At 39.5% G+C, this 13,846-nt stretch overlaps 1 protein-coding gene across 5 annotated transcripts in view; it reads right to left on the minus strand.

Moving 5' to 3' along the window:
• The window catches only part of abcc9 (ATP-binding cassette, sub-family C (CFTR/MRP), member 9), a 46,204-nt gene that overhangs the window by 16,248 nt on the left and 16,110 nt on the right, over positions 1-13,846 (minus strand). For all 5 annotated transcript variants that reach the window (XM_053650170.1, XM_053650171.1, XM_053650172.1 and 2 more), the window contains 10 exons: positions 13,020-13,190; positions 11,692-11,847; positions 10,166-10,300; positions 9,894-10,056; positions 9,757-9,797; positions 9,480-9,628; positions 8,681-8,789; positions 5,909-6,016; positions 4,940-5,012; positions 4,476-4,581 (listed from right to left, as the gene is read on the minus strand). In XM_053650170.1, coding sequence (XP_053506145.1) covers positions 4,476-4,581; positions 4,940-5,012; positions 5,909-6,016; positions 8,681-8,789; positions 9,480-9,628; positions 9,757-9,797; positions 9,894-10,056; positions 10,166-10,300; positions 11,692-11,847; positions 13,020-13,190 — 1,211 coding nt within the window. The remainder of the gene's footprint in view (positions 1-4,475; positions 4,582-4,939; positions 5,013-5,908; positions 6,017-8,680; positions 8,790-9,479; positions 9,629-9,756; positions 9,798-9,893; positions 10,057-10,165; positions 10,301-11,691; positions 11,848-13,019; positions 13,191-13,846) is intronic.

The following is a 13,846-nucleotide window of genomic DNA, read 5'->3' on the forward strand; positions in this document are numbered from 1 at the left end:
TTCCATTTCCATTTCAACATCCTGTATGGACTCATAAGGGGAGGGCCTCAGGGAGTATAACACAAGGGCTAAGTCCCATGATGGACTCTTGGGGGAGTGCAGTGGACAAAAGCATTTTGCCCCATTCAGAAAAGTTGCGATAAGTTTATTAGCATCTGGCGAAATACCATTCATAACACTACTGTGCACAGCAATAGCTGCTATATACACATACATACAGTATACCAGCATAGCTGAATATTTACATTTGTCTAGGAGTTCTTGCAGAAACGACAAATCTTTAGGCACGGGATCCTGTACAATGGAGTGTGCGCACCAGAGTCTGGGTCAGAGTTTTTTGCCTGCACTTTGGTCTGAGAGGCCATACCCATAGGTGCCCTGGCCAAGGGTGCCAAATCATTAAATCTGAGACAGTGGATTAGGGGTCTTCAATCGTATCCACAAAGGGCTGGCATGGCTGCAAGCTTTCATTCCAACCAAGCAGGAGTCACACCTGTTTCCACTTGTTTAATCTCTGTCTCCAAACAACTATCCTCCTATTTGGCTAGAATGAACGCCTGCAGCCACACTGGCTCCTTGCAGGTAAGAGGAAACTATGGTTTAGCTGGCCATATCAGAAACATAGGCAGGACTGTGTTGCCTGATTGTCAGATGCTGTGTAATATTGACAGAATCAATGGTTGTGGATCCTAAACTAATGGACTGTCCTTCCATACATTTTGCCCTGCTAAACCTCTTCCAAATCTGGAAACACCACATCTGGATGTAGATCCAATCACCCTGCGTGAATGTACTGCTTTGACAGTGCATCTGCTGTGATATTGTTCCTTCCTGGCAAATGATTTGCTCTTCTGGCTAATCTCGTGTGAGCCCACCTGTGCAGTTTTCAAACCAAAAGAAAGTTGATATACTTGGTAGTTGATATACCTGACCATCAGCACATGGAAGAGCCTTAAAACTTGTAAGAAAAATCTGAGGGCTAGATAGACCGCCTGCAGTTCCAACTAATTTGTGTCCCATCCTCATACTGGGGCTCCATATGCCTCCCGTGCCTCTGCGACCCCACACTGCACCCCAATCAGTGATGGATGTGTCTATAATGATTAACTCCCTCCCATGGGGTACTGTTCCCAGGTAGATCCCTTTCAGAAGTCTTGTTCTTCCAAAGAGTTCGGGCTGGTGCCTCTCTCATTGAGACATGGAAGCATTTCTATCTGTTGTATTTGGGGCTTAACTGTAGGCTGATAACTCTTTTTTTTTTTTTTTTTTTGGAAGTTCCTTAACTACAGCCATCTTAAGAGAACAACTGCTTCAGTTATGGTTAATAACCCAAGCATTACCCAAGCCTTAGCAGTACAGCACATACTGCTAAGGCTAAACACATTGGGATGACAAAAAGTGGCTAGCATTCTGAGAGAGAGAGAGAGAGAGAGAGAGAGAGAGACCAAGCATTGTGTGCTTGGTCTGTGAGGGTGGGTGTATCAGGTGACCTGTTCCTTGGAGGGAGCACACATGAGGCAATCATCCAGATACGGCAGAATCCTGCATGTATCTTGTGAATATCCTCGGTGCTGGAGAGTCTGAAGGGTAGAACTTTGAATTGAAATGCCTGCCCACTAGTGGCAATATGACAAGACTGTGGTACTTCACACGAGTAACACCACCCTCATTAATAATGGAGAAGTAAGTAGCTAACTGAACAATTTAAGAAGTTAATATGAGTCTATCGCCAGCTTTGGAGGACAGGCTAGTTGTAGCTCTAACTGTAGTAAAAAGCTGCAACATGTGCACAAGGTGGGAAGGATAAAGGGAGAGATGGCTCTTGATGATGGTATTTGTTATAGCAAAATACTACATCATACAGTCAAAACATGACTTTGTTGTAGTCTCACCAAGTGTGTGAAGATGCTTAAGAATAAGTTATCCAGGTGCATAAACTGCACTGGTGAAATCAAGCAGAGAATTCCATGGTAAAGATTCTTAGCAAAGCCCTGTTTAATCAGCGCTATTTGTTTTAGGTTACGTTTGGTTTTCTGAATTGTAAAGCGTGTGTGAAAAACAGACTTTCTGAAGCAGACATTTCTTTTATGGTGAACTAAGACATTTTTGCAATTAATCAAAATGGCAATCCCACAGCCATGTGAATACAGGTTAGTGTATACAGTACAAAATAACCATTCATTATAACCCTAGCAATTTATCTTATACAAGATATTAAGTCTGCCCAATTATTATCAATAAAAACCTTGTTCGGGTTCAAAACTTGTGTCAAAGACTCCCAACATTTTATGTACACCACCACATGTACATCAAAGAATGGATGGTTAGATACACGGATGGATAGATGGATGGACCACTGCACTTCGGTTATACAAATAAATACCTCCGTTCTTCGTAGGATAAATCTGTGTCATACTCGCTGTTGATAGGGGTCAAAACATCATTTTGTGAGTCATTAGGAGAAATTAGAAGCTTGAGTTAGAAATTGAAAAAAAATACCACGTTCACACATCGTCATGCTCTCTTATCGGAAAAGCCTCGGAAGTCTTTTAGCTGATCTTGTTTTACTGATTATTCTTAAAGCAAGCATCACTTCCCATAAGAACACACACAAAGACAAAAAAAAAAAAAAGAAAGTCTTCAAATCATCTGCACGGTGACAGTAACGACTGTAAGCTTGGGAAGGATAATCGGCAAACTCTGTATGTGAGCTCACATCTTTTTATGGAATACCTTATGCAGCCATCATGGAGCACCTCACAATCAGGAAGCCTGATTGAGTGTAGCATTGAAAGAGGACACACAGAGAGACAGAACACACGTGAAGAGAGATAGTTGGCAGCCCAATGGGACACAGAAACCTCTGCAAGGACAATGACACTCTCCGCTTCCTTCTGATCCATCATGACTATAGTGGTATTTTTAGCTGTATGTGGAGAGTGCTGTCATTGTCTTCAGAGAAAGAAACATCGCATCATCAAATAATCAGTGTTTGCAAGGACAGCAGAGCATGAGAAACAGAAATTAAGCATAGCCTGACTCTAATCTGAATCAAAACATTCTACTAACTGAACAATGTGTTCAGATGTTCTAAGGGCATCGTAAATGAATTTTAATTATTATATGAGATCATAGATGAGACTTTTTGCAGTACCTAAAACAGGCTGTTAGATGATGTAAATGCAGCACAAGAAGAGCACATGGCGAACTTACAGACTTTGTGTCACACTGTTGAACTTGGCAAATGCTAATCAGAGACCATCTCCAGTATGGACTGAAAGATGGAGGCATGAGCATTCTTACCAGTAACAAGAAACAAAAGAGAACACCAACAGTGTTAGTAACAAGCACAATGGGACTGTATGAATACATACAGGTGCATCTAAAAAAATTTTTTGAATATCGTGGAAAAGTTAATTTTTTCCCCTGTAATTTAATTCAAAAAGTAGAACTTTCATATATTGTAGATTCATTACACATAAAGTTAAATATTTGATGACTTTTTTTTGTTTTAATCTCGATGATTACAGCTTACAGCTCATGGAAATAAAAAAACCAGTATCTCAAAATATTCCAATAAAGAATTTATAATACAGAAATGTCGACCTTCTGAAAAGTATGTTAATTTATGCGCTCAGTACTCGGTCGGGGCTTTAATCCTTTTGCATGAATTACTGCATCAGTGCGGTGTGGCATGGAGGCAATCAGCCTGTGGCGCTGCTGAGGTGTTCTGGAAGCCCAGGCTGCTTTGATAGTGACCTTCAGCTCGTCTGTATTGTCGGGTCTGGTGTCTCTCGTAGATTCTCTATGGGGTTCGGGTCAGGCGAGTCGGCTGGACAATCAAGCACAGTACTTTCATGGTCAGCAAACCAGTTACTAGAAGTTTTGGCACTGTGGGCAGGTGCCGAGTCCTGCTGGAAAAGGAAATCAGCGTCTCCATAAAGCTGGTCAGCAGATAGAAGCATGCAGATAGCTGCATCGACGCTCGAATTGAGAAAACCCGATGGACCAACATGACATGGCACCTCAAATCATCACTGACTGTGGAAACTTCACACTGGACTTCAAGCAACTTGGATTCTGTTCCTCTCCACTAAATTACGGAAAAAAAACGAACTTTTCCAAGATACTCAAATTTTCTGAGATGCACCTGTACAGTTGAGACGACGTGTTAAGCTCTTATGTTTAGACAAACAGCACTGGAGATACACAAACACACATAAAATCCATGCAAGAAAAAAGCAAAAATGCTTTCTACCCATCTTCAATAGCACAAAGATAAAGATGCAGCACACACACACCAATACGCACTCATTACACACACACACTGTGTGTGGTGTACACAGTGAAAAAAATGGATGCGTGAAATGTTTGTTTCCACAAATAATAGCTTTGATTAGCATTGGATATGAAGACATACATTTCTTAATATCACAATAATTACATAGCTAATTCGACTTTTAAGATTCTCTTACTTGCTCCAATAGACTTTCCCACTCTGAGTCTGCATCTCGCCCAGCATGGCTAACAGCAGCGAGGATTTCCCACAACCCACCTGGCCCACAATCATGGTCATCTGACCTGCAGAGGCCAAGCGTAACGCAATCCAGTGTGACGTCAGGAAATGTAATAAACAAGCTTTCCATTATCACACATCACTTCACATGCAGACATTTTCGAGTAATATATAATAATATGTTATTAATTTTCATAATCTATTATAAAATATTAATAATTATGTAAGGATATGAATGTATAATTGGAGGCAGCTGGACATTTGGCGAGTATGGGCCAAAGGGAAGGCTAACTAACAGTATATTACGTCAAACAGTTTTTGTAGTAAACAAAAAATATTTTTTTAGACACTAGCTTTGGGGGTCATAAACCGAACACTTAACCAGAGATGCTTTATTTCCCCGATCACTGTGGGTTATATTACCTGAAGGAATGCAGATGTTGATGTCAGACAGGGTTGACATATTGTTCCCCCATGTGAAGTATCCGTTGCTCACCTGAAAAAAACGAAACCACAACACGTCAGCTGATTTTTTAAAATTTTTTTATCTGTAAACAAAAATAGAATTTAACCCATCTCCCTTCATGCAATCTACCTCACTATGTTAGATGTTTTTTGGGAACATAATGTTTATTTACAATGACAATAATGTTCCTATCCATCAAAAAAAAAAAAAAAAAGAAAGCCGTGCGTAGGTCAAATCCGCAGCAGGCCTCAGAGTCAGTGGGAAAAGGGCAAAACGGACAATCGAAAGCAGCTGGGAGAGGCACTCGAGAATGGGAGAGAAGGAGGAGAAGTGAGCGGATGTGACATGGGTCAGAGAGTCAGGTCCAGTGCATTATGTGGATTTGTTGTTATTGAGTTCATTAGTTACGAGGCTAGTTTGGCCTACAGGGAGGCTTCAAGGAAATGGACCCTACAGGGACCCTAAGCCAGAAGAACAACAAAATAAAACAAACTACAACACAAATGACTATTAAGTTCTTCTCACGAGAATTTCAGACATCTTTCTGGCTGTGGTTATAAAGAAAATCGAACCAAACCCGGATTCAGCTCAAGTATGTCAGAGTAGGTTCGTGTTTGTCATATAATTATTATTTTTTTTTCTCCTTTTGGTATCTTTTCACTTTCGCTTTTAAAGTTTCATTTTACTGGGTGATGTTACGCTACAAAATAGTTTGTCTAAATGTGAGGAACGTACGTCCCTGTTGAACCGTGTACGTGTCAGACGTGACACGTACATGGGACAGAGGTTAAAAGCAGCTGAGATGAGAACAAGCAGACCCTGCGGAGCACTCTCGTAATTCAGTAGCAGGATGTGCTCTGTGAGTGTGTGAGAAGGGCCTGAGAATCTGAGCTGATGGGGCTCTGTGGAGGCTGGTGATCCCTGACCTTCACGGCGACATCCTCGGTCTCCCTGGGGCGCAGCTGCCTGCGCATGGGCTGATCGTAGTTATCCATTTGATAATGTAGCGGCTGCTTCCTATTTATCACCTTTGTCTGCAGGGACACGAGAGAGAGAGAGAGAGAGAGAGAGAGAGAGAGAGAGAGAGAGAGAGAAAGCGAGAGAGAGAGCGAGAGAAAATGTGAACATTTTATATAATAATATAATTTATATATTTATTTTTAAATATATAATTTGAACATAACCAATTCAGGCGTGGAACAATATGAAAAATTCAGGGTATGTTAAACATACAAGCCAAAAGCATGCTTAATTTGCTAATATAAATAAATACTAGAGAGCTGAAACACAATTTTCCATGATTTAGGCCTCTTTTTTTTTTTTAACAATTTTCCATGATTTAGGCCTGTTTTTTTTTTTTTTTTTTTTTAAGACAGACCTATACTGTTTTTAAACATCTTTTAGCATCTACAGTCAATCCCAGAATTATTTTCACCCTTAGAAAATACCGGCAAAAAAAAAAAAAAAAAAGGTTATAAAAAAATAGCTACATGCCTGAAAATGCGCATATCCACTGTTAGGGTAAAATGAAGATGTTTAGATTTCACTAAGGATCACGCTTGGAAATTTGCACAAAAAAAAAAAAGGTAGTGTTTTGAGGTCACAAAGTCCCCAGATCTACAATTAGAGACCAGCTCCATGCCAACAAACTATTTGGAAGATGTTCCAGAAGAAGCACGTTCTTTTATCTAACCACAAATGCAAGTGCCTGGAGTTTACTACATGCTATGAGAACTTTGACTGGAACTGGGTTCTAGAGCTTTTTAGCAACAAACACTCAGGTTGAGTTTCTCAAATAAAAATAAAAAAATGTATATATATATATATATATATATATATATATATATATATATATATATATATATATATATATATATATATAAAACAAACAAACTAGGGTAGTTATACAGAAAAAAGCATATGTCCCATGTTATGGGGCCCTGGGAACCTTGTGAGTACACATGGCATCATGAAGAACAAGGAAAAATTTTGAATTTCCCCAAAAGGGGATCAATAAAGGTACATCATATCTGATATTATCTTATCTGATCTGATCTTATCTTAAGTGTTTTGTAGTCTCAATCAAAAACATATCCTCATGCTAGTTCACTAGGGATTAAGAGGACATTCAGGCTGAAAGCCCTACTCACGAGGATAGCACATTATAAAAAGAAAACAAGACAAGGATGAAATGTTTAAATAGATAAATAAAGTGCTTGGTGAAGAGGTAGGTCTTTAGTATTTGACTCCTGAAGAGGAGAGTTCACAAGAGAGGACCTAGGACCCTGAGGAGTGCACTCAGATTCATTCCTCTGTTTCAAGCATTATGACAGAAAACTCAATACTGTTATGTTGGCATATAAACTAACTGTCAATAAATGGTGCACCTGAGGCTTTAAAATTTTTTTATATATATATATATTATTATTATTTTTATATATATATATATATATATATTTTAATTTTCTTAGAATAAATTGACTTCATGTATTCTCTTTCTTGCCCCCACCCTCTCATATCTCCCTGCTTTTTCTCTCTCTCTGACCCCCTTCCCTTCTCTGGGAGCACATGTCAGAGCGTCTCCTTTCTCACAGAACAGATGAGTCTGGAGACTTCTTTAGCATGTTTATGGGTTCTCAGTCAGTTCAAGAGTCACACCCTGACAGTCTCCCCTTACAACTCGGGTCTCGGGAGATACACGCCATTGCAGCTAATACTGTGATTGAAATGAAACAAGCTACAGTATATCAACTAGTATATACTGTATATCAGATTTGTTCATAAGTTACAAAAATTTCTTCCAAATGATCAGAACAGCGGCCCTTCGTTATGCGGGACATTCTTGAATTCTTTCCATTGCCAATAGTGAGGCTAACAACCTGAATAAAATGGCACGCATTGCAAATATAGGAGATACATTCACTGACCACTTTAATAGGAACAGCTGTACACCTGACCAGTTTATGTTCACATTAAACATCAGGATGTGATGGCAGTGACTTTCACCGTGGCATAACTGTTGTAGCCAGAGTTTGAGTACTAAAAAAAGACCAGGAAAACTTTCTCCTACCTTCAACTTATTAGTCTCAGTGAGCCTGTGCCACCTGTAGCCACAGATTCCTGTTCTAGGCTAAACTGAACGTGGTCTTTACTTTATGTATTCTGAGATGCTTTTCTCCCATTAGTTATTCCCATTACTGCAGCTGTTCTTTGAGCTCAAATCAGTCTGGCCGTTCTCCACTGACCTTTATCGTCAACAAGGCATTTCCGCCCACAGAACTGTAGCTCACTGAATTGTATTTTTTTTTGCACCATTCTGTGTAAACATTACAGACTACTGTTCATGAAAATCCCAGGAGGTCGGAAGTTTCTGAAATACTCAAACCAGCATTCGTACCATGCTCAAAGTCACTGAGATCACTGAGATTTTTCCCCATTCTGATGTGATGCGAACATTAACTGAAGCTCTGGACCTGTATCTGCACGATTTTGTTGCATCGCTCTGCTGCCACATGATTGGCTGATTGGATAATTGTGAATGAATGACTGAATGAATGTGCAGGGATACAATAAAGTGGACAGTGAATGTACAGTATATCCTGCTAGCCGCAAACATGAGGGAAAAATGTTGGTTTGGCCAAGTGTTTGCCATACTATCCATACAATCCATCCATGAGGGAGTATGTGTGTGTACTTACACCCCCAGTGGATTTCTTGTAGTTCTCATAAACCACCGCCATGTCTCCGTTTGTCCAGCTATCATCACCGATCTCTTCGCTCTGCAGAAACTCGCCAAGCTTTTGAACACTTTAGGAAACAAGCAAATTGTACTATCAGTGAGGTCAAAAGATTAAAGGTAAGATGCATTCATGATAAGGTACATTTATTCAACAGTCTAGAACCATTAATGAATGAACTATACATGTGTGAAAACTACTGCAAATAATTCCAAGTATATTCAGTTACATTGGTGTAATAAATGCAATCGGATAAGTATGTTTTAATCTGGAATTAAAACCATCTATACAGCTAGGGTTTCTTATGTGCTCTGAAATGCTGTTCCAGAGTTTCGGGGTGATTTTAAGAAACATCATCTTCCACCAGATGACATTTCCAACGGCCTTCCGACAGCAGGCCTGCCTCAGCTGAGCAATAGTTCAGTCTAGAGGTTATGAAAGAATGCACTACTTTCTCAGCATTAAGTAGGGTTAATACGCGTCTTATTTCGACTAGTCTCAAATTTCAAGTTTCTCAAATAGTTAGTATACAATTTTAGAGATGACACATGATGTGAAACGGCAGAGCAGCATCAAGGGTTACTCCAAGGTCCTTATCTCTAGCTTTTGGTTTTACAGAATAGCTGTGAAGCTCTAGGGTGAAATCAGCCACTGTTTGCAGGGAGACTACATTTGAAAACAGTGTACATTGGCAATAGTTTCAAATGAGTCTAACGTCTATAGGGAGTTTATAAAGACTGTTGTGCAATGGAATATGTACCTGACCAGGGCCTTAACTGCAAATCGCACTACGGTGGAAAGCAGGAAGAGTGGTGTGACCAGGATGTGGAAGAGAGCCAGAGAGGCGAATGCCCTGGCTGGACTCAGCCTATTTTCAGGTTCGCTGATGTATGCGTGAGTAACGAAGGTCTGAAAGAAAACATATTTCACGCTTTTAAGTCATTCAAACGATTCCCTTAATAAGATAATATGAAGATTATACAGATATCATGTGAGTAGAGAGATACACTATATGGATATCATGGTTGCTGTCTTACCACTAACACCGCAGCAATGGGGATGGCCGCATTCATGAAGACTAAAAGGAGAAAATAAGAAAGACTGGCTTTCTGTTTGGCACAAACAAAAACTTTTCCCATATTGTCAACAGAATGACATTTCAATACATGCTTACTGGACATGGACGTGTAAAATGCGAACGTCCTGAGGCTGGTGAGTTCCTTGTTCCTGGTTTCCAGCACGCTATCACAGAAAATGTTCTCCCAGGCATACAGCTTCAGCAGCTTTATGCCTTTCAGGATCTCTGTGGTCTTTTTCAGACGGTCTGTCGAGTAGTCCTAACAGAGAGCGGATTCTGATGTTCAAATACTCCAATGATTTTATCAGTATGCTTCAGTACAAGCATGCAACACGACAGAGGTGAACAGAACGAACAAGAAGAGTTACCAGTGTGCTTTTCTGTGTGTCGGCCAGCTTGGTGGCGATGAGGTACTGAATGGGGGCCAGCAGCACAATGACCAGTGCACCAATGATAGCGCTGGACCCCAACAAATAATACAGCAGGATCACGCCCATAATGATCTGAATGAGGATGAGAACGTCATTACCAGTCAGTGTTTTTTTTTTTTTTTTACTTCCAGTGTCGTTATCAGCTTTGTTACTCTGTTCATGAAACGTTAAAACCAATACCGATAAACTTGAAGGCAAGCGTCACTACAGTCGGGCAACGACAACTTACTGATCTTAACCGTGCATGCTGTTTGTGCTACGTCCGGGTGGTGATGGCACAACCCACTGACAAAACATTCACGCACCCAAGTTACCTGAACACACAAACCCCTAGGAAATATCTACAATCTTCCACATGTCACATGTTTAACAGGAAGCTACATCATCCAAATTTCCTAAAGATCACAGGAAGAAGAAAAGCAATCTCAATCTCATTCTTCTGGGGTTTTTTTTTTCTTTCAACTACACTCACTCACAAATATATTACTCACTCTGAACAGGAAACATTGTTGCCTAAACTATAGATCGAAAGTAAATTATTAATTTAAAAAAAGAGAAATTTGAAGTAAATCATTAGAATATCTTTAATGTCCTTAATGCTAAGTCTATGCTAAACGTGTAGAACTTGGCGCCAGAGATACCCGGCCGTTCAGACATTGGACCTAACTAGAATCTCAGAATGACGCACAGATGGCCTGACACACGGGCAACCTGAAAACACAATGCCTCTACCACCTAGTGGCGGAGGCATAAAAACCCTCAACCTATATTTTTCACTGTAAAAGCAAGATATATCCAAGAAACCTTGCAGAAAGTAAGAATGTTGCCTGAAAATGGATGCTTTCGAAATTTTACATGCACGTTCCCTTACACTCAATGTTGGAAAAAAAAAAACAAAAAAAAGAAAGAAAAGAAAACGAGTCATTTCTAAGGCCAATCATGGAATCGCTCTGATAGATTTCAGTGTCTGGAAACCCCAGCATTTCATTAAACTAAGCCAGGCCGTGTGAAAGCTGAAAGTGAATCATTCCCAGCCCCACAGAAAAGACGTTCACCTTTAACTGGTTTACACAAGAAACCTCCTCATGGAAACAATGAATAATCACACTTCATATTGCCAATGCCCATAGCAAACTGTCTGAATGTTTCTCTTGGTGAGAGAGGACTTGTTCATGCCTGACAAAATGTGAAGGAAATGCGACTGGAAGGGAAATTACAATCGCTGTAAAGTGGGCATAGCAATTTGTTAACCAAAAAAAACAAAAAACAAAACATGGGCATAACGAATTTTGCGTTAATGATTATATGACATTATGGAAGCAAACGTTACCGAGCCTTTAAAAAACATCGTTAGTACCAATGTAATGAAATGTAAGCTTGTAGTGGTTGAAAGGCCTCTATGACTCTGCTTTAATGTTTACAAATAAAGACTTTTAATCCTTGTCTGCTCCTTTAATCCTTACCTGCACAGGCATTGCCCACAAGTTAGGGCATAGAAACAGGAACCACATCAGCTGGTTGGTCTCTATTGCCACCAGGTTGTTGATCTGTCCCAGGGTCATCTCTCCCATAGACATGTTGGAGGTGGAGAGACGCAAGATCTTGTTGTAGATCATTGCCTGGAAGAAAAAAAAAAAAATCAATGGCACTCTAGTAACAGAGCGCTTCAGAATTTCTGTAAGATTTGGGTTGAACGTAACAAAAGATATCTGGTACATTTTAGCTGAAGCCATGAAATCCTTTATGCTCATGAAGTGTCTATGTATACTATAGACACAATCAGCATGCATGACTTTGTATCCACTTTTTCTATTAACCCTCTATTGTATGAATTATTACATTTACATTAAAAATGTTTTTTTTATGGATTGTTATTACTTAAAAAGTTAAACATTTGTTAGGGGGAGGAGTTGGTAAATTGTTGCCGTATGGCAACGATGTGCGATGGTCTAAAGAATCATATAGTCAAAAATAACACAAAATGGAGGAGATTCCATTTTCCAGACTATACGTTTTATAAGTGTTTTTTTTTTTGCCACCTAGTAAGCATGTAAAAGTTATACTGTATCTTCTAGAAAATTACAGTTGTAAAAAGTATGTGGCTGAATTTACTCGCTCAAAATACATACAAAAAAAATGGAATCCAAATATGTCTTGGGTGAGGTATCTTTTTAATGTTCGAATAATCTTGAAACATAAAATTTAGAACATAAAGTGCCATTGCAAAATTTCTGAAATTACGACAGTTTTTCTTACTTTGAATGTGAAACAATGCAAATATACTATCAGAGAAAGCTTAGTGTGTTTTTTGCTGCGTAGGCCTCGGTTCAATTCATTTCAATTCGTGAACGCACATACCACAGTTCCATTATCGCATGTTGTTGCCATATGGCAACAATTACATTTGACCCTTTTAACAGAATACTCAATATATATAAACTTGTTGAAATGATAAAAATAAATCTCAACCTATCCTAGATAATGGTTCATTTTTTTTCCCTTTAAGTAGTTTTGCGTAAATATTGAAAAATGAATCGCATTTTGAGAGCCCTCCGATGATGACCTTCACCATGCCATGTGACTGCAGAAAATGTGCCATTTTTTTGTTATGTCAAAGTGAAATCCCCCTTTTGTCAGTTACCTCGGAAAATAATAGTTTTGTATAATTGCCTATCAAAAAATTGGAGATAAATGAATTGTTGCCATATGACAACATCATGCAATAAAGGGTTAAATATTCCTAAAGTCCTTCTACTTAATATCAGTGTAACCAAACCCACCCTTAACCTACCAGCAGTGCTCCTCGTAGGTTGATGCCTGTTTCTATAGTGACGTAGTAGGAGGCTTGTAAAAAGGTACGCTGGAGCACCAGAGCCAGGAAGAGAAGCACGGCCAGGACATACGCCTTTTTGAACAGCTCCGCAGAGGACATAAAGTAGACGCCAAACGGTAGATCCTCTGTCTTACAGGCACAAAGACACAAACGAGGTTAAAACAAGAACTAATTTAAATGGACCAAAAACTCACTGTAGAAAAGATGATCTGAAAGTCATAATATAAAAAGAAGCAACTACAGATGATTTTGAAATGATAACATACAAAACACTCTATAGTGACATATATATTTCACGCACAGAACTAACGGGAGTGTTAGACAGAAAAATCTGCAGTCCACAAACACAGTCGCAGACATGCGCCACATCTTCAAATATGGAAAGATATTCGGTTAAGGAGACCCTTTAAAACACATGTCTTTGTGCTGTTTTGTCAGTACCGCATCACTGGCAAAAACCAGAGTGTGTACGAGTGGGTGGGAGGCGAATGTAGGATGTTCCAGGTCACACAGATATGCGCGTCTGTTCTCACTCGATCGATGCCTGCTACCTTTCAACGAGTTTAACCTAATCGTCACCTTTCCCCGGCTAAAGACGCTGAAAATGACCTAAACTGTGGTGTTCATTAAGTAACTGTGTCATCGCTGTCAAATGCAGTGATGTCATCTCTCGTCTCTGTTATCAGTAGAGGTGTCTCGGTTGTCTAATAAACTTAATAAAGGCGTTGTCTGATATGATGCTAACTGGAGTGGTGGGAAAATGTCACAGTAGGTGTTTCTATATT

The sequence above is a fragment of the Ictalurus furcatus genome, chromosome 19, assembly GCF_023375685.1.
Source record: "Ictalurus furcatus strain D&B chromosome 19, Billie_1.0, whole genome shotgun sequence".
Classification (NCBI taxonomy): Eukaryota; Metazoa; Chordata; class Actinopteri; order Siluriformes; family Ictaluridae; genus Ictalurus; species Ictalurus furcatus.